Consider the following 26021-nt stretch of genomic DNA (forward strand, 5'->3'; position numbering starts at 1 on the left):
ACAAAAAAGCATTAAAATCTCATAATACTACTCCAGAAAAAAATTATAATCTGGATAGACTTTGACAGAGACTAGAAAGGAAATTGGAGTAATTTGTGTTAGGCTACACGGAAGGTGACAGAGCTGAAAATACAATCTCAGACTCTAACACGCTGCATGTGTAAGAAATTGAAATAACCCAGCAGCAAAATGTAAGAACTTAGTTACAGTATTTTTACATGTGTTCATTCAAGCTGTTAAGGATGCCATGACGTGAATATATTTTGGACTGTTGCAAAAAAAAACCCAAAATGTATTTTGATTTACACATCACATGTATTTTTGCAATGATAATATGATTGTTACATAAAATTATAGCAAATAAATAAAATATTATTACACTAATTTCCCTATAACAAATGTGTGATGAAATATTTCTATACCGCTTTGGAGGCAGGGAGGGTCAACTTTCAAACATCATACACTCATCTTTTGGGGCACTCGCTTTCTTATTTCAAACTGTAAAAGAAAATAAGAATGGCCTGCATGGTTTACACCTTGCTGCAAATATAATTCATTCAGATACTATGCTCTGTGCCTTTCCACATGACTTGGAAAAGCTAACTCAAGTGTTTGAAAAATGTTTAAAACTATGTGAATCAGGTCTGTAATTTGAAACACCAAGGCAGTAAGGTCTGAAGCAAAGGCAAGGTGGGCATTTATTGCTCCGAGTTATTAACAGGGTCTCCAGCACAATTCCAAAATATGGTCCATACCGGCAATCTCGAAGAAAATTAACTCCACCTCAGCCAAAAACTGCACATCTCTTTATGCCGCTTCGCACAACGCGGTTTGGCAGAACACAACCAAGCGCAAGGCGCGCACTGCCAATTAGTCACTAATTACAAGTACTATTAGAAGGGCAGACGATTCAAAACCACGCCGTTAACTGCCCGCGCCGTTTCCCCTCAGCACATAAAACCAGCAGGGCGGATCAGGCCGTAGGAGCTGCGTGCACTGCCGGCACGGCACGGCACGGCACGGCACGGCACGGCACGGCACGGCACGGCACGGCACGGCACGGCACGGCAGACACCGCCTGTTGCAGGCGCCACGTCCCCGCCCGCCCGGCCGGGGCAGGGCCCGGCGCCCGGCGCGGCGCCGCCCCCCCGGCGGCCACGTTGACAGGGCGGGCGTGGGCCGTGTTCGCCGGGCCGTGTCGGGGTGCGGGTAGCCGGTGCGGGAGCGGGGCAGCTGCCACAGTAAAAATGTCTTCGCCTCCCAAAGAGAAAGCAGAGACGCGGGCCGGACACCCTCCTGCTGGTACGGCCGCCGGTTCCCGTCTCTCCGCTCTTTCTCTTGCCACGCCGGGGGACGGGGCGGGGGGGCCGGGGCGGCCTCGGGCCGGCGGGGCCGGGCGCCGGTTCCCCGCCAGGTCCCCTCCTGTGCGCGCCGGGGCTGAGGAGGGCGAGGGCGGCCTCGGGCGGGTCCCGCCACTGCCGGGGATGCGAGCCCGGGGGTGTGAGCTCCGGTAGGTCCGAGACCCCGAGGGTGCGAGCCCCGGTGGGTTTCCTCGCTCTCCACTGCGCTCCGGGCGCGGGAGGTGCGCTGGGATCCCCGCCTGAGCCCTGGGCGCCCGCGGCGCTCTCTGCCCTCCGGCAGCCTCTCCCGGTGACAGGCCACGCTCCGTGCCCTGCCTCGCCCCGAGGAGAGCTCCGCTTATGGCCAAACCCTCCTCGGGTGTGCGCAGCTTGGCATCTCCAGGCTCCCACCCGGCAGCCGGGCTGCGTTGTCTGCTCCGGCATCCCGCCCTCGAAAGGCGGCGGAGGCCTCCGGAACCCCGCCTGGGGCTGGTGGAGGGGAGCGGAGCGGTCTCGGCCCCAGGCAGCTTGCGGGGCTGTTCCAGCAGAGTGTACGCTGAGTGTGAACAGACACTGCAGACCAGGAGTGCTCTGTGCATCCATTTTGCCTGTGGGCATCAAGGTGTGAGTGCCAGAGCATCCTGCGTGCTCCTGGCTGCGATTCTGGAGCCTGGCAGGATAGGAAACAGGTAAAGCTGCTTGAAAAGTGCCCAGCAAAGGAGCTCCATCGCCTGGCGTCCTGCTGCTGTATGCCAGTGGACAGTCATGGCAGGAGCTGTGTGTCACCTCCATTGGGAAACTGACCTGCCAGGGTCCATAGACGGTAGCACCTCTCTATGCTCAAGTGGGGTTCAATTCCTTGCAATATCGAAGTTCTGTTCCGTCAAGTACTGTTAGTTTTGCTTCTTACAGTTTTCTTAGAAAGGGGAACTTTGGTCCCTGCATCAGCAGCTTTACATATGTCATCTAATGTTTCCCTGTGGAGTAGTTGGTGAGCTTTTTATTTTAAGTATTTCAGTAAAAAATCCCAAGGTCGCTAGTTTTACATTCAAATCAGTTAGTGAGATTTAAAGCTAAATTTGTAAACAGCTGTTGAACCATAATTGAATTCTGTGCTCTTTATAATGAGGACCTGAAATTCCTCAAAATAGAAGTGAGAAATAATGGCTTTTTGCATGGCAGGTACAGTTCAGCAGTGCAGGTAAGTCAGTCTCTTGGCTGAGCAGTCATTCCAGTCCTGCAGCCTCCCTTGTCATGGCATTAGCTCTTACCTGGCTTCTTGCTGAGCTGCTTCAGGGAGCAAACCAAAGCATCATTTTCCAGTGCTGACAGCTTTTGTTGCCCTAGCTCCTGGAGCTGGCTTGTCTTGAGGTATATGTCAGCTTCAGAGTGCAGGGATCATTAAGATCTTACATTGGTTTAGCTCTGTCTTCCAGCTACAACATTGATGAAACAAATATGCTTTGCAACTGTATTTTCTGGTGTTGTTCCATGTTTGAAGGTTTTGCTTCAAAACCTGTCTTTTGAAACTGGCAAAAAAATTTTAAAGACCTGAAGTGAGTCTCTCTAGGCCACATGAGAAACTAGCAATGCACAATGTAAAACCTCAGCTGGAGTACAGTACAGGTTTCCTTTGCCGTCAGAATGTTTCAGTTTGAGCTTTTGACTTTTTAAAACATGGGCCCACACATGAATTGAAGAGCACCTTCACCTATGTGCCATTTAAGGCATACCTGTTTTGGTTTTTTTTCTATCTTTGTGAACATGCACACAAAATTTATCTTTGGAAGAAGGGTAATCACTCAGCCTGTCTTTGAGGCAAAAAACCCCCTAATGCTTTACCATATCTCCAGGTCACTTTGTTAAGAAGATTTTTCTAAACTGTTTGGCCCTTTGGTCATTTACGACTTGGAAAACCCACAAGAAGTGTTATGACTAGCAAGAGTATATATTTACTCTAGTAGTTGAAGATAGCTTGACATAGAGGAATAAAACCTTATTTAGATCCCTGAATATTAGAATAATGCAATAGATCAGTCTGCAAACAAGTTTTAATAAAATGAAAGTAAGAAATTCTTTTAAAAAGTTAATACAGGTGGAATTTTACTCATAAATAACAAGGCAAATTTCTTTCAAAGAAAAGGTGTGATCTCTTTTGATAAATGGCTTAAAAGCCCAGGTTTTGCTGCATACAGTTCTATAAAGAGCTCTACCTGTAATTACAGATGTGTCTTACCCTACTGAGTATGTTGGACATGTAAGTTTAGAAGGATTTGGGTCATCAAATTAAAAGCAAAATTGACAAATCTGTTGTGTTTCAAGTGCACCGTTGGCCCTTGCTTACTGACTGCATTGCATTCCTCTGCATTGATCTTTCACATAGGGGGAAAAGAAAAGGCTCTTGAAAAGACAAAGGGTAATGAAATGGAAAGAAACCTCAAGACCTCAGTGCAGGAAGTGACTTTGACCTCCCCTCTGAAATTTAAGAGGGCCCTAACTTAATCTTTATTAAATATCCGCCTGTCATTGAGCTCAAGTGTGCCCATAATACATTGCTGAGTAGGTTTGTACAGTTCCTCTGAAGAGATCTGTGTAATTATGCTTTAGCTGTTCATCTGGTACATGCTGTGGAGGGTTAAAGGAAGGTGATGGTGTTAATAGTGCATTTATGAAGTTTTATGATAGATTTGTGAAAATAGTTATATGCTTTTTTTGTACATTGAAAAAAAACAGCTCTGAGTTGAGATTTCTGTGAAATGAAGGCATAATAACTCCTTACTTTGTTGAACACTAGTGTATGCTCCCTTAATATAATGTACAACGGCATATTTTGTGTTTCCCTTTTCATACATCTTATCATCGTAATGGAATCTGTTACTACACACTACATAAGAAATAAAGTTTTATGTTAATATGGAATACACACTCAAGGAATAGGAAAGCTGCTATGGTCTGCACTCTGAGCCAGATGGGGCCAGCCCTGTCCCTGACCTGTGGTGCTTCTCTAGGCTCTCGGTACTTGCTCCAACTCACTGGGGTTTATTTCAGAATTCAGTCTCAGAAACAGAGAGCAGTCCAGCAGTGGGGGCAGGGAGGAAAAAGCAGCATGCTTCCTGACTGCAGATCAGCTTGAGTGGTAATTGATTAACACAGTTACTTAATACATTTCCAGAAGGAGTAGCCATTCCCTTATGAGGAACACAGGCTGGCATTCACAGGACTGACAAGGTAGTCCTGTCTACCTCTCAAGGGGGGGAAACATGATGTGTGATAATTAAAATCCAAAACTTGTATTCAGTAGTGAAGCAGATAGACTTGTTGCTCTTCTGAGTGTGCTGGCAAATGATCCCTTCTTTATTTCACACTTTAGTAAAGGCTTAGGGCCACTTGGCTGTCACCACTCCAGGGAGCCATTTCCTGTCCTCTCCTGCCTTAGCGCCTGAGCTCTGCACTTGCTCTTCAGCTTAGGAGCTGTTTTCTTCCTAATCCCAGCACAGGGTCGTTGACACCATCCACTTCTGGACACTGCTGTCTGACAGTGTTCTGGAAGGTGGTTTATCAGTTATTTAAATCCTTTGTTTGCAGGATAAGGAAATCTGAGCTCTTTTAAGGATAATTTTTAAGTGACAAAATCACCATGGTAAGCATCTGTCGAATTATGTAGTAAATGCTAGGCAAGTAGGAAGTAGCTGATTCTTCATAATTCCTGAGAAAAAAATCTCCAGGTGTTGAGTGTGTTTTTCATTAGCTTCGTGGATGTAATCAGTTCTTCTCTTGTCACACCCTGAGGTAATGTAGCTTAGCTGATACCTTTTGAAAAGGAAGGTGAGTTATGCTGCAAGAGTATTTATCATCTTAAGCTAAATCTCCTAAAACTGGGTTGGGTATGAGCATGCTGTGTCATGGGTGGCAAATATGTACAGAATGCTGTCTATTTATTTCACTTCTGGTCTCACAAATACACATGATTATTGCAGCTGTTTGCTGGTTGTGTCTGCACAGTAACCTTGGATTGCTAAATATAATTTGATTATGCACCAAAGTACTCTAAGCTGTATGTACTATGCCTGACGATACTAGTTCAAAAAAATCACATTTAAAATTCTAAGTTACTGCATTAGTCACTCTTACGCCTTTTTAGTTGTCTGGTTATTTGCTTTTTAATCCCTGCTTTTTAATACAGGCAAATCTGAATGTGTTAGCTGTGTATTTTTTCCAGTGACAGATAAAGAGAAAAGGAGTGGCTGGTGGCCTGATGATATACAATGTGAGAGGAGAGACATTTTAGATCTAAATTAGCACCAAATCTTCAGGTATCATTTTCTCTAGTTTTCTGTTAGATGTTGAAGGACATGGAAGTGTGTGTATTGCTCAGAACTGTTGTTTGTAACCCTGGCAGATGTTGCTGTGGAGACAGTGTCTTCCATGAAGAGTCATTTGAAACAAATAAGTAAAAGGTCCTGACTGTCCAATGATGTTAAATTTAGAAATTAATTAAAATAAATCAATAATTTATAAATAAATGTAAATAAAGCATGGCAGTACTGTGATTAACTGAGATGTTAAAAGAAGTCTGCACTTGACAAAACTCAGTGTTTGCTTTTGCAAACAAATTTAAATTTCTAAGGAGCTTGAATCAAGACAAATTAATTGGAATTTTAATTTTTGCTTCACTTCAGGCAACAAAGAAATGTAGTTTTCTGCAAAGAAATGTAGTCTTTCTTTCTTTGTCCCATGTGAAACATTTCTTACCGATTTAAGTTTTACACTGAAGAGGGAACACAAATGATTTGGGTTTGGGGTTTTTTTAGTGCATGATAGGAGGCCACAGTTTTGACAGGTTTTAAAAGATATTTCTTTGAGTTTGTCTGTTGATTGCCTGTCTTTAGTTAATGACCTTTATTGAATTAGAAGTTTGTCAATCAAATATCACTCAGAACGTAAAATTGTTTTTAAAAGACAGGGCCAAAGCTTTCGCTTTCTCCTGGTGCAGGTCACTTTCTCTTTCCTGCTTTCCTTCACCCAGGCTGTAAAATTTATGCACAGCAGTGGCCTTTCCATTGCTGTCCTGGTTAAGAATTGGGAATTAGACCTGTGTCTAGGTTTCTGGGGTAGCACTGAGCAGCTGCGAGTGCCCTGCTCCCTCTGTGGCAGGACACAGGAGGGCTGTCAGAAGCACAGCCGCCCTGTCCCTGCCAGCTTCAGCTTCTCCGAGTGCTGCTCTGGCGTCCTGCTCGCTCCAGCTGTGACGCCTCTGCCGAGGCTCACCACAGACGCTGTGTCAGGCACTGTGAGACACAAACCAGTGCGTCTCTGCGTGGTTTTATTGACTTCTGACCACTATAGTGGTTTCCTGATGTGGTTGCTGATGGTAGTGTAACCTATCCAATTAGCTAATGAGATGCATCATCTTATCCTGTGCTGTCCTGTAAGCATGTGTAGCAATTGTTGAAGAAAAAGACAAGTACACTATTGAACCAGAAAGCAGATCGAGAGCAGCCTGTCTGTTGCTCTGCTTAGTAGCTGCAGTGCTAAGCCTGGCTTGCTTCCTGTTTTAGATTGCACTTTGGAGTGGATAAGTGATGCGCATAAGTGGATCTGCTTTCACTTCTTGTTTTGTGTTTCAAAGGGCTGCTTTCATGTTTGCATCACTTCTAAAACTTAAATGATGCAAGGATTTGAAATGTTGTAAATGCTCATATGTTTTACAAACCAAAAAATTCTCTTCTAAATCCAAGTTAACGGTTCTCCTAAATTTTGCTTTTTATTACACCATTTGTGAAGTACTTCTTTGTATAAATACCATTATTATAGATGTAGCTTTTAACATGAAATGGCAAGTCAGTTTCTTTGGTTTGTGGCCTTTTGTGTAGTATTATGCAAGTCATTGCCTCAGTTTCTTCTGACTGCTGCGAGTTGGTGTGGGGTGAAGGAGGAATTAAAACAGAATTGAGTTTTCTAAAATGTCATTGGAAGCAGGCGGTAAAATGAGCTACAGGTTCTCAGAATAAGCAAAGATGGCGTCATGTGAAGGAGAATGGCAGATGTGGTCCTGAAGGAGCTGTTCTTTAGGCCTGCCACTTTTTAACCCTTTGTGCCTCTTTTTCAAACTGTGGTTACTGTTAAATTGCTATGAAAAGTATCAGGAGGGAAGCAGAGTGTAAGGAATTCCTTACATTCTTCACTTAGCATTGATTTGACTGAGGTTTGTTGTTATCTATTTAATTTTCATTCCAGTGAAAGCCGGTGGGATGCGGATTGTGCAGAAACACCCACACAATTCAGATGCCAAAGAAGAAAAAGATAAGGATGACCAAGACTGGGAAACCAGCAGGTGAGCACTTTGATTTGGTGCATGTGGTACAGTGAATTTCCATGACCTTGAACCTTATCTCCAGTTTGTTTTCCTTGTGACTAGCAGACCAAGGATGCAGTTGTTTTTGTATCATAAAGCAGTAGCAAGTTGGACACTCCTTCAAGGCAATTGGGGAATTTGGGAATTTTCATATTGCTGAGCCTTCTTTAAATGATCCTGTCATGTGAGACAAGGCTGGAGAAAAAAAGTACAATAGAAGTAAAACCTCAGCTTTCCTAAGATGTTTCAGTTCAGACTGTGCAGAAGCATAGAGGCTGGGCATACTTGAACACAGGTATCAGGCTGGCAGTCCGTATATGAGGTGATCTTTTGGTGTGCGGGGTGTTTCCTTTTACCCCTTGGCCCCTAATTCTGTCTGTGAGGTCTTTGATGGTATGGTGCTTTTGAATAGACAAGTAAAAATATGTGGTACTAATATTATCTGCTTTTATTTTTAGATGGGAATCTATCAGTTTTAGTGGTGGAGGATACTAAGACTGCAGTTGCTTAGCAGTTTTAACTAGATTTGTGGGATTACTGCTGTTTAGAAATGAAAGCAGGGAGGTTCGATGGACTATCGCTGTTTTTCTGTTCTTACAAAAGCCACCTGGTTTTGTGCTGCTTTCCTCAGCTAGCTGTTTTTCTTTCCAGCCAAGACTATATTTACCTGAAATGTTTATCTACTAACTTAGGGCATGGGTTTGTCCTTGCTATTTGCTCAAGTTAAAAAAACAAACTAGAGAACCATTCCTGTGTTTTGGTAAGTAGACTGACTTAGATGATATTTATTTTACACGTAAAATAGTGGTAATAAATAAGCATTGTGAAAATGTCTAGAAATAAACCCAAATGTGTTCATTTACTTGAATAGGAAACACCTTTTTGAGAAGGGAAAAGTAATTTTAATTAATAAATTCAAGTACCAGTCAGGAGAATTAAAATTTGTGTCCTTTCTTCATCAGCCAAGTTGGTCATCTTGTAATTCTGCACTATGACACATCAGTTGAAAGTGTCTGTATTGCAGTCAAGTTTTGTCTAAAGTAAGAAATTTTATCTTGGGGTCAATTTAAACTTTGTGTGGGGAATACTTCATTTTATTTGAGGTGTGTTGACCTTGACTGGGCAGCCAGTGTCCACCAAGCTGCCCTATTATTCCCCTGCTCGGCAGGACAAGGAGGGAGAAAGTAAGATGAAAAAGCACATCTGTCAAGATAAGAGCAGTTTAATAAAGGAAAAGCGAAGGCCATGCATGGGAGCAAAGGAAAATAAAATGTGTATCCACTATGTCCCATCCACAGATGATGTCCATCACTTCCTGGGAAGTAGGGCTTCAGTATGTGTTGGGGATTGCTCTGGAAGACAAATGTCATAGTAATGAATTCTCCCTGCCTCCTCCTCCTCCTCCTCCTCCTCCTCCTCCTCCTTTCTCCTAGTTTGTATTGCTGAGTGGGTGGTCTGGAATATTCCCTTGGTCAGTTGGGGTCACTGTCCTGGCTGTGTCCCCCCCAAGATCTTGTGTACCCACTGCCTGAGGGTGAGAGGATAACGTTGGAGAAGCAGCTTAGGTTCTGTGGAAGTGCTGCTCGGCAGTAGGGAAAGCTGGTGTGTTTTATGTCATGTGGTGTTCCTAGCTACCAGTGCCAAGCAGGGCACTGGGAGGGCTGCTGTGGCAAGAATCTACCACCTCAGCCAGACCCTGCTCAGTGTTGTACATCTGCTTATCTTTCACTGGCACGCCAGCCTCGTGGCAAGGAGCCTCATTAGGATCCAAATGACAAGACTACTTGTGCCTGTTCACAGATCTAAGCCTCTCTTAAAACACAGCACCTGCTTTATTCCCTTCTTCAAACAAGATTATGTTTTCCCTGTTTCACTCAAATGGTGCAGGGAAAAGTTAAAATTTAACCTTGATTTTTGTGGCTGTGTCTGCTGTAGCAGGTGCTGTGACACAGTAGAAGCACATCGATAGAGGTATGCAGTGGGTGCTGAGGACTTCATGTTCACACTGTGTGTGTTTTAGAGATAAATTAGTTTGGTCATCTGGACTGAAGGACCAATCCCAGCTGGCATGTGTTAGGTGTCTCCTTGAAATGTGTGTGTCAGTTTAGCATCACCTCAGGGAGTCTAGGTGAGGTGACCTGAGACCAGTCCCCAGTGTGAAACAAAGCCTAGACAGCTAGGTTGGAATGATTGGGCAAGAGGTGAACTCTTGATCTGTAGATGCTAACAAAAATAAACTGTATTTTAATACTGTGAGCAAAGGTAATGCTTTTAAGACAGAGAAGAAAGTTTAAAGACTTCTAGAGCTATTTTATTAACTAGCTGTGGTACATCAGAATCCATTCCTTCGTCATGTTTTGACAATCATGACCTGATTGTCAAAACATGCACTTCGAGTGTGCCCTTTGCTTTGGTTTTCATTTGGAGGATACATTATTGGTTCGTATTAGGGACTTGTACATATAGTTATTCTGAGTCTGTGTATCAGACTGAAAGCATTGAGTTGAACTATTTTATTTCTTTGATCTGATCCTCTTGAGAAAGAAAGCAGCAGGAGGACGTAAGCATAGTTAGGTGGGAATTAATGTAAATTATAAGTTTGTTTACAAGTCAAGAGAAGTTGTTTTCCTGGTAGAACTGATGGCTTTTTGTGTATGTAAGGGAAAGGATTTAATGTGTCTGTTGTAGGCTCCTTTGGGAATACTTGCACAGCTCTGGTGGCAGTACAGTCTATGTGAGCAAGAAGGTATTTAGCCGTAGACAGAATAAGCTAGTCAGAATTAAATTAGGTTTGCAGTACATCGGCTGCTTTTGTGCTGGAAGGTGCAGTCCCCCAGAGTTTGTGTCTGCTCCAGATGATTCATGGTGCTGTTTGAAAACTCTTGGATTCCTGATTGTGCATGAGGGGTGGTTTATCAGGACATGGATTTGTTAGGAGGGGTGAAGTGAGCATTGCTCTCCAGCACCAATATATATGTACTTTTGTGGCTTAGTTAGCTGGTATTTTATGTCCCTTTGTTAGGCAAGTGTGGAAACATCCGTGTTTTTAACTTTGTACTAGCCGTGGTTTTAGTCTTTGCCATTTTAAGGCAGTATTGTTGATATGATGCAATCTCTACTCCCATTGCATCTGACGTCAAAAGAAGCAAACAGCCCTTCAGGAAATTTCTGTCTGCTGATATGGGCAGCTGACAATGGGGTGAGAAAATAAGAAAACAGAGAAGAGTAATTTATGTGTGAAGAGGGAGGCTAGGATGAGTCATTATTTCAATCCCATTGTAAACATATCTGAAGACAGATTAGTGGAACTGGCAGTAAATGGAAGCAGAAGAATTCAGAGTTCTCTGGGAACTCTGAGAGCACATGACCTCCCCATAATGGCACAGATCTGAGCGGTTGCTGAGCAAGAAGGCTTCAGTTCATAGAACTATTTGTGGTTTTGGAGACAGCTGGCATTGTTTTTGCAGCTTGCAGGAAAAGAATTGGATCAGTGTTTCTAGTCTTAATGTAAACGAAGCAGACATAGGTAAACACCCCTGACATAGCTAACTGTGCTGTGATAAAGGTGACTTTAACATTCACCAGGTAGGTCTTTGATGTTTCTTTTTCTCAGTTGTTTAGCTACTTGAAGTCAGTTACTGTAATTTACTCTGCAAAGTATTTTACTCAATTCTGTTTCCCAAAATAAAATAAAATTGTTATGGCAACCTCCCATTTCATGAAATTGTAGGGAGACTTGTCAGGGTGGTGATTTGCAATCCCTTAAAACAATATGTGATAAAGACCGTTTTGCACAAATTTAAACTTTTCCTGCAGGGCCAATCTCAGCCTTGAGTTGTAGCAGAAATAATTTCATGTCTTTAGTATAAATACAGTTTTACTTAAAAAAGGAATGTCTGGATATGATTATATGGTGGAGAAGGCTCAATGGAAGAAAGTTGCACAGTTTGATTTAGGTGAACTAAAGGTATGTGTGGCATCAAAGCCAGTGGCACCCCCGTGGTCAGGGTGTCCATGTCAAACTGTGCTGTGTGGTAGGATCCTTGGCCCATATTCTTTTCAAGATGAATTATTTTGATCAACTTGTTTAGAGCTAGGATGCTGTCTGGCTGAACTTCTATACTGATGAATTACTGATTTTTCTCAGGGTTATATAACCCTGGGTATAATTTCTTAACACTTGTGTTGGTTTGGTTTTTTGGATATGGTTGCAGTTTTTATTGATTGACAGTCATACTGATTGCTGCTGGAAGCTTTTTTTGTGATGCTAGAGGAGGGTGAACCATATAAATAGAAGTATGGATATGAATCAAAACCATCATTTTTCAGGACTGTATGTTATCATAGAAATTATCTGGAATAAATAGGCTACTCACAGTCCTAGTCTTTATTAAAATCCCGTTAATGCCTGTTTTACTGAGTTTTGCAGTATCATGTGCATTCCTGTGCCAGCAGCTGACTCTAGACATAATAAATACTCCTGAAAGACAGATAATTTGAATTGAGAGCTGCATGTTCAGTTTTGCACAAGAGATTCTTTAATTGTCACTCTGGGATCTCAAGAAAAAGAAACTGTAATTATCTATCAGGATCTGGATTTAAAAAAATATTTAAAGTATCTGGCTTGTTTTTAACAAACAGGGTAAACTGCAAAGGCTTTTATGTCTTAAAGACTCTTGCCTTCTCTTTTGTTGTGTTTGTGAAATAAAGTGGGTAATTACCATGATTTAATTACTCAAGATAAATGCAGTAGTGTAGTTTCTCTATATATGTTTAAATTGTATGTGTTTTGTATCTTAAGCCTACCTGGAGATTGTGAACCCAACATTATGCCTGACTTTTAGGTTGTGGATATTTGCCTTTCATCCATCGGGTGAAAGGAAAAAAGCCAAGAGAGTAATTTAGAATGTTGACTCAAAAGCAAAATTATGCTAATGAAGCATATGGGTGTTTGTATGTCAAAGAGTACTCTCAAAACTTAGTTACATGGTGAGAGAGGAGTTGTCAAAGGCACCTGTTATCCTTCAGTGTTACTTGTTAAGTCTGAATATGCAAGTTGAGCTAAAACTGGTTTTTTCTTTCGGAAGTGCAGTGAAAATCTCAAAAACTTGGGTGTGGGTATATACTTTCATTCAAGAGCAAATTTGTTTTTCCTTTTCCTCACTTTGCTCTGCTGCAACTGACAAGAAATAAGTCTCAGGCATTTCTGTTTTTTTATTTGCCACTGAAGATTCTCCTGTCATTAAAATATTCTTAGTTTTTGCCTTATCGTGACCTATGTTGACCAAACTTCTGACAGAATTAAAAAAATATAAATTGGCTTTATAATTAAGCCATTAGAGAAGGTCTGTATGTCTGTTTACTTCCTGAATATGGAAGTGTTTGGAACTGTTTCTGTTCTTTGTACTTTATTGTTCTGGTTGTTTTAGCTGGGGTAGAAAGTGTAGAGTCAAAGTTCTGACCCTTTAGCTTGGGAATAACTGCTGTTCAGGACAGCTGCGACCTGGGAAATGATGTGTAGTGTTCAGTCCACTTGCATGCACATCCTTTAGGAGGTAGTTTCCATCATGTATGAAGATGTCCTAGTCCAGGTGGTTCTGATGTAGTTTGTTGTAGAGTCAACAGGTGTTTGACAGAGGGAAATATTGTATAGTTATGTGTAAACAAACAAAATCCCTCCCAAAACTTTTCAGCTTGTTAAACATGGAAAGCAAACCCATATAAATGTGAGCAGGTAGCAATGAACTTCCATAAATACTCGGAGTGAATAACCCATTGGTGTTCCTCCCATGAAGTGCACTGACGTAAAGCTGAAAAAGACCTCGTTACCTATGTTCATGTATCTGTAAAACCAAAGTTATGGAAATGTAAGCAGGCGTTGACTCAGTGTGGTGAATATTTAAGGTTAAAAGAAAGACACAGGTCAGGACAGACAGAGTGCTACACCTTCTGCGTAAGTTTCTGGAGAGGAAATGTGCAACTTTGGTGGGTAGAGGACTGACTGAGTCCCCTTTTGCTTCAAAGGTCCCTTGGGCTACTGTGTCAGTGGAGGCAGCCTTGAAGGAGTGAACTAGTACTCTGTAAAAGCATCTGTCATCCTCTTCTTGGACAAAATTCAAATTTCTTCCACCATATTTCTAACCATCTCTTTTTTCCCATCTTTGTGGCCTGATTATGTTACCTCCATGAGCTGATATGGTTGCACAAAAGAGGTTATGTTCATAGATTGTATTGTCATTTTACATTTGACCACATAAAAAATGAAATTTGATTAAACATATGGATATAATGGGTATGACTGAGAGGTTTTTATTCCTGTCTTTGGCTTTTGAACTCTTGTTACTCAGATATGGAGCTTTGGAGGCAACTGGCCTTGAAAATGAAATGTCTGGTGGAGATGCAATGGAAAAGCAGCCTGGCTGTGAATACTTGTGGTTTCTGGGAATTGCAGCAAACGCTGGGTGTTACCCCATGGTCATATTAGAGCTTTGTGTGACTAACTCTTTCTTTACTTGGCTCAATATTCCAAAGGTTAAAAGAAGGTTCTGCTGGAAAAATGCTGTCAAAGAACTGCAACTATAATTTTGTAATATTATTAAGCATAATAATAAGCATTATTAAGCAACATAGCAGAGTTAGGGAGATAGCTTCCAAAATATCTTTATTTCCAAAAAAAAATACAGTGCTTAGTGCTTGGGGTTTTTTTTAATCCCTTCCCCATTCTTATCTTTATTATTTTGGACTTAAATTTACTTCACAGTTAAGGGAATAGCTTCTTAATAGTGTTATACCATTCTCCTTTACATAAGTGGCATTGCCTTCAATGCATTTTTCTACTTTATTATTCATCTTTGTGTCTCAATCTTTTGCCTAGGGTTTTTATGATTTGCAGATGCTCAAGTCTGCTAAAGTTTATACATACATAATTTGATTAGTTATAAAACCTGAAAACAATATTAGCTGTGTTCATGTGATTTTTCAGGACAATACCTTCTGCAGATGACCAGTTACTTTGAGAAGTAGCAGAGTAATTGCTATGACCTCTGTTCACCTCTATCAAACGCCTTTGCAGTAACAGACTTAAGTGTATGTACAGAGAATAGAATGTGTAATACTGATTTTTTAAATGCAGAGCTACTGTAAAGCAAGAAAATAGGCTGTGAATATCTCCATTTAAGAACTGAAAATATCTGTGAATGTAGGAAATGGGGAAAAAGCTAAGCAAGATTATGAATGAAGCATTCTCATACAGGAAGATGAGAGCCTTCTGAAAGACTGTTTTATGCTTCCAGTATTTCTTGATGATTGAAGCGGTAAGTTGATAAATCCATCAGTATAAGTGCCAGTTATGACATTATATGGATAGTTCTTTTCACATTCCTAAAGTACTGTGTGCATGTGTGAAAGAACTAAAAAAGATCTGATATTTCTCCCCCTCAAAGTGAATAGAAGATAACGCCATCCAGCTCAGCGAGAGCCAGGTTCTGTCCTGAAAAAACATATGCTGCCTTATGAAATTATCTGGAAAGCTGAGTTGAATTGTCAGCCAAGCTGGTGTAAGAAAAAAGATTTTGAAAGAATGAAAGTCTTTAATTTGTATTCTGTGTGATGAGAAAGGTGAGAACAGCTTAGTCATATATGAGAAGAAAATGGATGAGAAGCACTGTCTTTACTGTGGCACAGCTTAGTTAGCACAGCATTCCATGTCACTACAGAAAAGTCAATGATCTTGAACTAATAGCTTGTGTGGTATTTTCTAGTTCTTTTCTCTTGATATCTTTCTGAAGTATTGGAATGCATGGGATGAAGGTGACTATGCCAGTCTGTCTAAAAGCACAGGTATTATAAAGCACAAAAAATTTCAAACCCAGAAGTACAGTCAAATCCATTTCACTATGCTAACTGAGCCCAAATCTCTATTATTTAAGTGTTCAACAACACTAAGAGTATTTCTAAAGCTAAAGGTATTAATTTCTCCTAGCAAAAGCTTGCAGAGGACCAGATGCTACTCATTTATTTAGCATCACAGTCCTGTGTTTGAAGTGAAGTCACTAAGAGCTGAAAATGAGTAGGAGGTGCGTGCGATTGTCACTGTGTGCCAAGGAGGGGGGTCTTTTTCCAGTAGCACCTTTCTCTCCTTTAAGTTTCTTCTGCCTCAGCTGCATCAGGCACCAAACTTTGAAGTAGTTTAATATTAAAATAAACTTTGAATTATCGTTTCTTAACTGTCACTGTTCCAAACAGGAGGGAATTTATTTCACTCCCAGCTGCTCCCAGAACACTGGTACAAGAAGCGAGAGATACATGGGAGATAGATAAGAACAACACTGAAAACATTTGTTACATTGTCATCATTAGAGTTTTATTTAGTCTGCTGTGGCTGCTTGTCGTTGCTTGCTGGGGGAGTGTTCACTGCAGTAGGCTTGCAGTGATATTACTGTAACATTTTAATCACCACATCTTGGTCACAGACATCATGTTAAATAGATGGCAGTTAGTAAAAATACTTTAGCAACATTCACACAAATCTTAGTTCTGGAAAGTTTCAGTTTCTCTGGGACTTACTCCTTAGAATATATGTAGTGCCTGGAGCTGGTACTGTATTCACAGGGCAGCTGGCTTTGTTGCTGCTGGGTACAACCAAAGTGGTTAGTTCTTTTCCCTAATAATCTTGAAATTTAACTGTTTTCTTCTTCTTTTTTTCCCCCAGCTTGTTATAGCTATAATAAAATACTAGGCTAGCTCTCAGTTATGTCTAGCTTCATCTAGCACCTCACACTGCAGTACTGAATCAAACAGTCCTTGAGATCCAGGTACTTTTGAGTGCTGAGTGTTTGCCCATTGCTTTCCAAACCCTATTCTAAAGCCTTCTTTTTTACTTTAAATAAATAAATCAGTGCAGAGCTCTGGGTGTTACAGTGGAAGAGCTAGGCTTGACTTTTTGCTAGAACAGTTTAAGTTGAAGTGTCTCTTATGAGAGTATTTAAACTACCAAAAATGTGCAAAATAATTCAGTAACCAAAATCTCATTACTCACTGTGTCCATCCTTGTACACCTTGGATGTTGCTAATAAGCTTGACTGCATTCCAGTGCTGATGATCACTTTCCTGAGACTGCAACCTCATATGAGTGTTTAGAACATGCAGTTGTAAACTGTGTTTACTGTTTAGTGGTTGCTAGTTAAAAATTGCTAGATTTTTATTTGTGTTTGAATATTTTATTTTTCCATGCAGCTTATTAACATATGTGCTCATGTGCAACATGTTATTGTTGCTAAAAAGCAAATTTCTTTTGCTTGTAATGTAAAATTGTTTTGTGGAGCACTAAGGAATTAATCAATCAGTTAAGTGACAGCCCCATTTGGCTTGCTTGTTAAAATGTTGCTTTTGTATGGGAGGTGATGGAATGAAATTCTAAGTTGAACTGAGTATTTTTCACTTCTGTAATTCTTCCTTTATTTCTGGTATCATGCTACCCAGTGATTCTAGAGGAAAAGTGTATTTAGCCATGTGTATGCTGTTTTATATCAACAGTGACACTAATAGCATTACCACAAATTCTTCCACATAAGGCTATTTAGAAGGCTCGTGACTAAATGAAATTTAGCCTTCTTATTTTTTGCTTTGAAAACTGCTGGTGAATTAATTTCCTGTTTTCAGAGGTTACACGATTCTGTTTCTGCTGGTGTGTTTGAAAGATTTTATTCTCCTTCCAGTTTACAATAGGGAAAAAAGTCCAGAACAAAAAAAAGCTTCAGAGGAGTGGAGCTTTGTATTCTGCTGTTTTCTCCAAGCATAGGCTTTCTGGTTGATGACATTGGTTGGTTTGGTTCCTTCCCTGTATTGGGATGGTTTGGATTACCTCTGTATGGCTTCGAAGTTTAATATTACATTTTTCCCTCATATCTTAGGAACAATTGCTATTAGCGAAAATTTGAATTCCTGCTGATAATGTATTATCTATTCCTTCTGCAGTTCCTTTGAAGATCTCTCTTCATAACACCTTGTTTCCTAGTTCAAATTCTTATTTTGTGTTGTGTCTGACTCTTTAAGTGATTTCTTTATTAGTTAGTGATCACCAGTTATTGTCATCCTGTTGTATTTTCCTAAATCACCTTTTTTTTTTTAACTCCTGAGAAGAGTTTTAATGTTGAGAGACCTGTATACTTTTCATCCTCCTATGCAGAGCTAGCAGATTAGCTGGTCTGATGATCAGGACTTGGCTCTTATATTAAAATTTTATGTGTCAGACTGAGAAATAAATAAATCTGCTGTTTAGGAGCTGTGAAGTTCTAACAGAACTAGATGGTAATAGTCATATGTTTTAAGGCCATTTATGTGTCATTTCTGTATTTGACTATTGCCATTTCTCTCTGCTTTATCCCATGCTAACTCAGTTTAGGGAGAGGTCTTACTGGTGTTTTTGGAAATCTCTGCATACCCAGTAGGCTAGAAGATTTTTGGGTGTTTTTTTGCTTTGATAATTCCCCTCAGGTTTTAATACCTTTTACTGGGAAGAGAAACTTGCCAAATTAATGCACATTGTTGTCCTCTGCTGTGGGAGGAGAAAAGGGAAGATAACTGCTCACAGTTAATGTGCCAGATTTTGTCTTCCTTTCTACCTTTTTAAAAATTTTTGTAGGTTAATTACATAATGACTTTTTAAGATACTGTTCCCATGTCTTCTAAAACAATAAATAAGTAGCAATACAATGAAGGAAAGAGGGAGTAATAACCTTGTTATAGCCTCTATCTTTCTCTTCTGTTTTAGAGAGTGTGGATGTCTCTGCAGGGCCGGCACAAATATCTGCCTGTGCAGCACTCCCCAGCAGATGGTCCTTTGGGCCAGTGTGCAAGGCGAATTTGTGTACAATGAGCCCCATAAATTCCCCTAGCATCTAGCAATCCAAATTACTCCTGAGGAACTTGCTAATCAAAGTACTGACATTCAGCCTAGTTCCTGTTTTTCTATCCCTCTTTCGACCATATGGACATTTCTCACCTTGATGATCACACTCCAAGTAGTGTGTGCTGCAAAAAGTTTTTCTTTTTGCATGCCTGGTAACTTTTTCCTGTGTCCCTCAAGTATTACATACTAAGAAATACTGAATAATTTACATTCTCCTCTTTATTGTATATTTTTCTTGAGTTCTCTTTTATCAGTTTGTTTGGTTTTTTGGGGTCATAACTAGAACTGCAGTGTGGAGGGTAAAAGCCTGCCCAAGACATATGCACTGAAAAAGTTCTATTTTTCTGCTTGTTTTCCTTCTCTTAATTGTTCTTGTGTTACAGCTGTCTTTTTAAATGCCTTTTAGGTATTAAACTGCTGATTTCAAAAATCTTTTCCCAGTGATAACATTTGTTATTGAGTTTAATAACTGTGGTAGAGGCTATCATCATGTAGGTTCAGTTAAGATTGTTTTTCTCAGTGTGTGTTTTCTGCATTTATCATGGTGCCATCTTTCTTCTTTCCCTTTATTGTTCTGTCATTCCTCTGAGATCTCTTGTAACTGTTTACATTCAGGCTTTTTTTTGTCTTGAATAATTCACTAACATTAGCATATATTGTCATCTATTTAGACCTGTTTTGAAGTTTCTTGCAGGATCCCACTGTTAACCTCCATCATTATGATATTTGATTTATTCCTCTGCTCTATTTTCAGTTTGTGATTCTCGAGAGTGTCTTCTGCCATATCCCATGATAACTCAGTTTATCTACTGAGGAGCCTTGTTTGCATTTTTTGGAATTCTGTGCATACCAAATAGACTGACTTTTTTTTTTTCACTTGATCATTGATTCGAATTTTAATACCAATCCTGTTAAATATTTAGCCAACAAATATAAACTCTGTTTTGGGGTATTTTACAGTAACTTTACCTTAAACACTCATTCTCTTGCTAGAAAATCCTCAGCTAAGATTTCCTAATACTACTACATTGTTAGATAGCATGCAAAAATATGCAAACAAAGCTATTAAGTAATAGATTCATCTGCTGAATCTAAAATAGCATTCATATTGCTGAAAAAAAAAGAAATCTTTATTTGCTTGTTTTTAGTATTTCCTTTTCTAAGCTATCTTTATGTACATACTTGAGAGAAACCTTGGCAAATAAATAGCTTCTGTGAGATAAGTGGCATTCATTTGTTTTTATTTGAACTTAATTATGTTACTACAAATGTGGTGAAAATATCATCAAATGGGACAAAGTGTCTGTGCAAAGAACCTTGCAGCAAAATTTCCATCAGACATCCCCTTGGGTTGTCCCAGCCTTTTTAGTGATGTTTTTCTAACATTGGAGTTACTGAATCATCACAGTTGATGTTTAGTCTGCCATAATTTCAGGGAGTGTTTACAGCCATGAGATTCCGTGGTGTGTCCCACCTTTTAGTAGAGAAGGCAGTGCTGAGCCAAGCTTCTGGGCAAACAGTCATGCATTAGGATTTGAATAAATAAACAAAAGCTGTGTTTATGGGAATGGTGGGCATATTACTTGATCTATGCAACAGTAGCAGGGTTGATTGTTGTCAGTGACCTTGGAAGTAAACAGTGAATCTTCAAGTGTGCTAATGGTAAATAGCTGTTTTGCTTAGTTAAATGCCACACCAATGGTGAGGAACTCCAGAAGTGCATCAGTAAAGTCTGCAAAAAAACAATTTTGGATTACAAAATCCTTGGAATGCAGTTGGTACTATAGGACAATACAAGGACACAGCCTCTGGCTTGGGAAGTTCTGAGTTGCAGATTTCTGGAGAGTGCTCTCAGGAGCTCGCTTCTGCTTGCTCCATCTTCAACCCAGGGGCAGCGAGGGGAGCATGTGGTCCCGCTGATTGTAGGCTGAGTTCATGTTAACATGAGTTGCTGTTTCAATAGAGAGATGTGTTGGGAAGAAGTGATGATCTCATGAAAGCTTTATGTAGTTAAACTGAGTAAGGGAAATGTTTGGGAATTTCTTCTCGGTAGCTGTGGTGGTATTGGTTGGTTACAGAGGTAACCTGGTACTGCTGTATTGGGCTGCAAAACATTTGCACTGGATTTTTAGGGACTTGAAAAATCAGAAGCACCTTCTAAGAAGGCATTTTAAAACTGATTCTAAGTTATTCTGATAACCTGCTGCTTTTCTTAGCCCTGCTGGATGTAGGATAAATAGGCTAGAGTCTCAGGCAGTGACAGGCCTGCCTCCATAGCCTCACATGAGGATTGAGTCTCTGTATCCTGTGTTGTGTGCGCTGTCTGTAGGCTCTACGTAGAGCAAATTCACAGAACAACTCAAAAGCAGTGTTGCTCTCTGGATTCACCACTGCTGCACATATTATTAATACCTTTAATCTCGCAAGATTCCCTAGGCGAAAAGGGCTAGAAAAAAATTTAAATCTTAATTGCTCAGACATAACACTGATACTGTTTAGAGTACCTCAGAGCATGTCTCCTGGCTAGACTCTGAGAATTAGTTTGGGGGAGGGTGAATTCAAGGCATACATATGTTTGTTTGTTTTGGTTTCTTTTTAAGATGTCATTGCCAAGAAGTGCTTCCAGAGGTTCAGTTTTGGCATAACAGTGTATGAATTAGCACCTTGATTTTCCTAGGCTTTCCTTAGATTTGTATCCATTATCTTTAACATGTGGCATAAATTCAATGGGTAATTCTTCTCTGGTTTCTTCAGACTGTAGTCACAGATGTAAATATGCACTGAGCTTTTCTAGCGGATACAAGAAAGGAATGAAAAGCGAAGAGAGGAAAAGAGCCTCAATTTATACATTTTTCAGTTTGATTTTTTCTTTCATAAGATTAAGGAAGGTAAGAGTTGCAGTGTTAGTTGGTGATTCATGATCTGCCAAAATAAGCTTGACTAAAAGAGGAGGGGAAAAATAGCCCACCCGAAAGTCATGTTTTAGCTTTCAAAATAGGGAAAAGGAAGGAAATATAAGTGTTCTCACAAAAAAAGGATTTTACCACAAACTTGGCAGATATTTTTGTGGAGAAATGTGTGTGTTTCTGCAGATTAAAATTGAGAAAACAACCTGGTAAATAGAGATGAAAAATTTAAGTACCACATGTTAGTCTAACTAGCACAGTCTCTGCAAATAAGTTCTAGTAAGATCAATCAATCTTTGGATGAATATCAAGATATGGATGGTTTTGATGTTAAAGTTTAATTTGATTCTGTGCATACATCTTTTACTTTCACTTCCCTAAAGTAAACCATTGGAAGATATGAAATACTGCTTTATGGAAAGAAGCCTGGAAAATCTTTATGCAGAATTGAGTTGCTTTAATTCAGTGTGTAGTACTTGATGTTCATGACTTTTCATATTCAGTAATAAACTTCTCTTCACTCACCTGCCCCTGCAGCCCTGGTGGTTTTCATTTTGGATGTAAGTCTGTTGTCCATCTGCTGCTAGGCATCTTGAAATATTTCATTTGGAGGAGATGTTCCTTTAGGTACAATGTCCTGGAAGGGTTCACATTTGGTGGGAGTGCTATTGGCAGCATAAATATTGACTTTTGTGGCGCTTGTCTGCGGCACTCATCAGCTGGTAATTACAGGCAAGCCAGAGATGATCAGAACTGACATCTGTCACGTGCCCACGCAGAGACACTTCTTCAGCAGCATTCAAAAGTAAATCTCTTTAAACTGGAGCAACAGCAGCATTTCCTGAGGCAAGAGGACTCTTCTGAAAGCATGATACAAGTCTTCTTGTATCCCTGTATATAGCATCCTTCAACCAACCATTTTCTATTAATTTTTCAGTGGCCTTTGTAATCCAAACTTTTTTGCAGAGTTTGATGCCATTCTGGAATTCCTCTCCACTGGTAGGGCATTTATCTGAAGGGCTGTCAGGTAGGCTGGTGAGTGGCATTGGTGCCTGGGCTGTGGGTGGTACTGTGTTTTGGGAACAAGGTCACAAGCACCCAGTGTAAACCCAACTTGAAGCTGGAAGACCAGTCTGAGCTCAAGAAGGACCTGTCCTTCCTGTTCACTTCCACTCTTGGAGCGCCCTGGTTTGGAGCCCTTTCCTATAAGGTTCATGATAAGCAAGAACCTGCATTATTTTGGTTTTGCTCATCTCCCCCAGTCTTAATCCAGGAGTTATGGATAGGGAGGGATTTTTTTATGATCAAGTACCACAACAGCATGAGAAACAGAAGATGAAAATCCCTTCAGTTGTACTGTCGTCCCTGCTTTGCCTTGCAGATTGGAACACTTTCAGGCTGCTGGCAGTCTTGTTACTGTCTGAAATATTCATGTGGCACCTTTGCATCTTGACTAGATTCCTGTCTCTGGCATGGTGGTAGGGAAAGACGGAAGAGTGGAGGTGGGGGCAGCATGCTGCCAGTGAGGTCAGACAGTAAAACAGTTATGCATCTCCTCTGCAGTGGGAGCTCTGCTGCTGTTGCAAGCCCTGGCCATGGGCTAACACAGTTTTGTGCTGGTTAACAAATAAAATATCTGAAGTCTAGGCTGCAACCGGAGTGAGAAATAACCTACTTCCCCTACTTGCACCAGCGAGGAGGAATAATCTGTTGCCTGAGGTTATCTACAGAGCATTTGAGCTCTGTGCTTACTTTTCAGCTTAGCCAGGAACAAGCTTGTAGTGGTTTTGGGTTTGCAGACTATACTGCTAACCCTCTAACTTCAATTTGAAATACCTTCTTGAGGAGAAATAAATTTGTGAGGCAACAAAGTTGGCTACTACTTCTCTCACGTTTCTGTAGAGGTGAATGATTTGCTTTATATGAGCCCAATTGTGAGTTAGAAATTACAAACTGTAAATTTATGATCTTGTCATAGTAAAAAAATGATGCCGCATAAGTGTTCATTTCTGTAAGCAATCTCTGAAAAAACAAATGGTTGTGGAAACTGTTGGATTGTGTTCCCACCTGTCTGTGATCATCCAAGAGAAATTGCAGGCAATTGGGTATTTGCCCTAGAGGCCACTTGAGCTGCTATCTATGGGTATCTGTTTCCTGCTCTGGGTAATATATGGAAAAATTCTTCAGGGCCTAAGGCACGTTTTAAAGACTGCAAGCCGGGTTGTACTCAGGCCAGCAGAGATAAGAAAAGATATTATTGAGGAGCCCTGCAAGGCAGTCAGGTTGGTGTTGCACTCCTGGCGTAAGCAAAGGTGTGGAGGCATCAGCTTTAAAATCTTCTTTTTTTTACCTGCCTTTAAACATGGGATCTTTGACCCCTGGTGCAGGTGGTGCTGTGTGCTCTATCAGCACTCACTGAGAAGCAGTATCCAGTGCATAGGTCCTTAAAATATTTATGAAATAATCTTCTGCATCTGTGCCACTGCTCTGTTGAGATCTCTGCTTGTTCTTATTGAAGTTCATTAATCAGTTGTGGAGTTTTGGGATTTAAATGCAAGTCCTTCATATTTGTTCTTCATTACCTGGCATGCAGTAAACACAGCTGCTGGAACTTGAGTTTCCTCAGCAAAACATGCTGCAAGAGTGTTGTGAGTAGGTTATGAAAATCTGACATACTCCAAGTCTCTTAAAAAAAGAATCAGCTTTGCCAGATAAGTTGGCACTTCCTGCCTGAGTGAGCAGAAGGACGGAGTTGAGGTTGGTTGGCAGGCTTTACAGGCTGGAGAGGGGAGCCATTGTGAACATGGTGAAGTGCAGCATGGCCAGGTGCAAAGTCCTGCACCTAGGCTGGGACAATTGCCATCACACAGGCTGTGTGATCAATGGATTGAGAGCAGCCCTGCAGAGAAAAACTTGTGGGGATTCTGGTGGATGAGGGGCTGAACATGTGCACTTGCTGCCCAGAAGGCAAGCTGTACCTTGGTCTGCACCCACCTGGAGTATTATATCCAGCTCTGAGGACTCCCAAGGTAAAAAGGATGTGGACCTGTTGGAGTTGGTCTAGAGGAAGGCCACAAAAATGGTGAGAGGGTTGGAGCACCTCTCCCATGAGGAAAGGCTGAGAGAGTTTTGATTATTAAGCCTGGAGAAGAGCAGGTTCCCAGGATACCTCTTTGTGGCTTTTCATCTTCTATAGGGATTTGACAAGAGAGATGGGGACAGACTTTTTAATAGGACCAACTACCACAAGGGGCAATGGTTTAAGCTGAAAGAAGGTAGATTTAAATTAGATGTTAAGAAGAAATTCTTTACTGTGAGAGTCATCAGGTGCTGGAAGAGGTTCCCCGGGGAAGTAGTGGATGCTCTGTTGTTGGAAGTACTCAAAATCAGGTTGGATGGGACCTTGAGCAGACTGCTCAAGGCAACCTTAAAGATGTCCCTGCCCATGGCAGAGAGTCATGTTTAAACATGACTAGATCATGTCTAACAACCCTTACAACCCAAACCATTTGGTGGTTCTGTGTCTACAGGTAGTGCCTATGTTGTTTAATATTTTGAGAGGAGGGGATTTCAGACATTGACTTATGACTGTATTTTTAAAAGTCCAGGCAAAAAACAAATGTTTAACTGAAGCACATTTGATGCAGAGATTTGGTGTTATTGCAAACAAGAGCTGTGGAAGATTTGAAAAAGAAAAACTTGGAGTAGCAATGTTTATAGCCTCATTTATGTATAAACCATTTTCGTTAAAAAATACCAGCCTCCATATGATACAGTAGAAAGAAGTTTCCTTATAAGCAGATTCTGGTACAGTTTGCTTGCTGTTGTATGTCTGACACCTCTTCCTGAGGCAAGATGAGGCTGTGAAGGAAAGGGAACACTGACTGATAATGAATTAAAAATACCAAGTCTTCAAGGCTGATTTTCCTGGCATTTCTTTGAGTATTTCTTTTCATTTGATGTGGGAAGACAGCTGTCCTTCAGTGTCCTTTGGTTTCTGGTAGTTAAACATCAAGGGTTCCCATTGCGTGACTTTGGCTATTGTTCCTTAGGCCTGGAGGCACCTTGTAGACCTCAGCTGCAAAAGGATAAGGGCATGGACAGATGAAGAATCTGTCTGAGGAAAAGCAATGAAGTGTAGAGGGTATTTGGCTTAGTGAATGTCAGTTCCTCAGAGGGGCTGCCATCCTTATTTAACAGGGTAATACAGGAGCAGTTGTCTTGTTTCCTGTACATTAGCAGCAGGGTCACTAGTGTATGATGGTGACACCTAAGTCTGGATTTCATGTCTGCTTCTTTAGGGGGCAGAGAAAACCTCTGTTTTGTTTACCACCTAAGGGTAACTAAGAGGTTTGCTGTATTCACTGTAAGAATTTGTGGAATGACAGGAAGAGCAGTCCCACCTAGCAGGAGGAGTATCAAGAAAGCTGTGTGCTTGATGGAAGCAGTATTTTGAAAGAGAAGAGGTATGTGTTTTAGTTAAATTAGTGCGTGTTCTGTCACCATGGGAT

The 26021-nt window shown here is 40.8% G+C and overlaps 1 protein-coding gene across 1 annotated transcript in view; it reads left to right on the forward strand.

Annotated features, from left to right (window-relative positions):
* The first annotated feature begins 1159 nt into the window (after window positions 1-1159).
* DAP (death associated protein) overlaps window positions 1160-26021 on the forward strand; it is a 50123-nt gene continuing 25261 nt past the window's right edge. The window contains exons 1-2 of the mRNA XM_063162780.1: window positions 1160-1302; window positions 7578-7674. Coding sequence (XP_063018850.1) covers window positions 1248-1302; window positions 7578-7674 — 152 coding nt within the window. The 5' untranslated portion in view covers window positions 1160-1247. The remainder of the gene's footprint in view (window positions 1303-7577; window positions 7675-26021) is intronic.

The sequence above is a fragment of the Melospiza melodia genome, chromosome 1 (genome assembly GCF_035770615.1).
Source record: "Melospiza melodia melodia isolate bMelMel2 chromosome 1, bMelMel2.pri, whole genome shotgun sequence".
NCBI lineage: Eukaryota > Metazoa > Chordata > Aves > Passeriformes > Passerellidae > Melospiza > Melospiza melodia.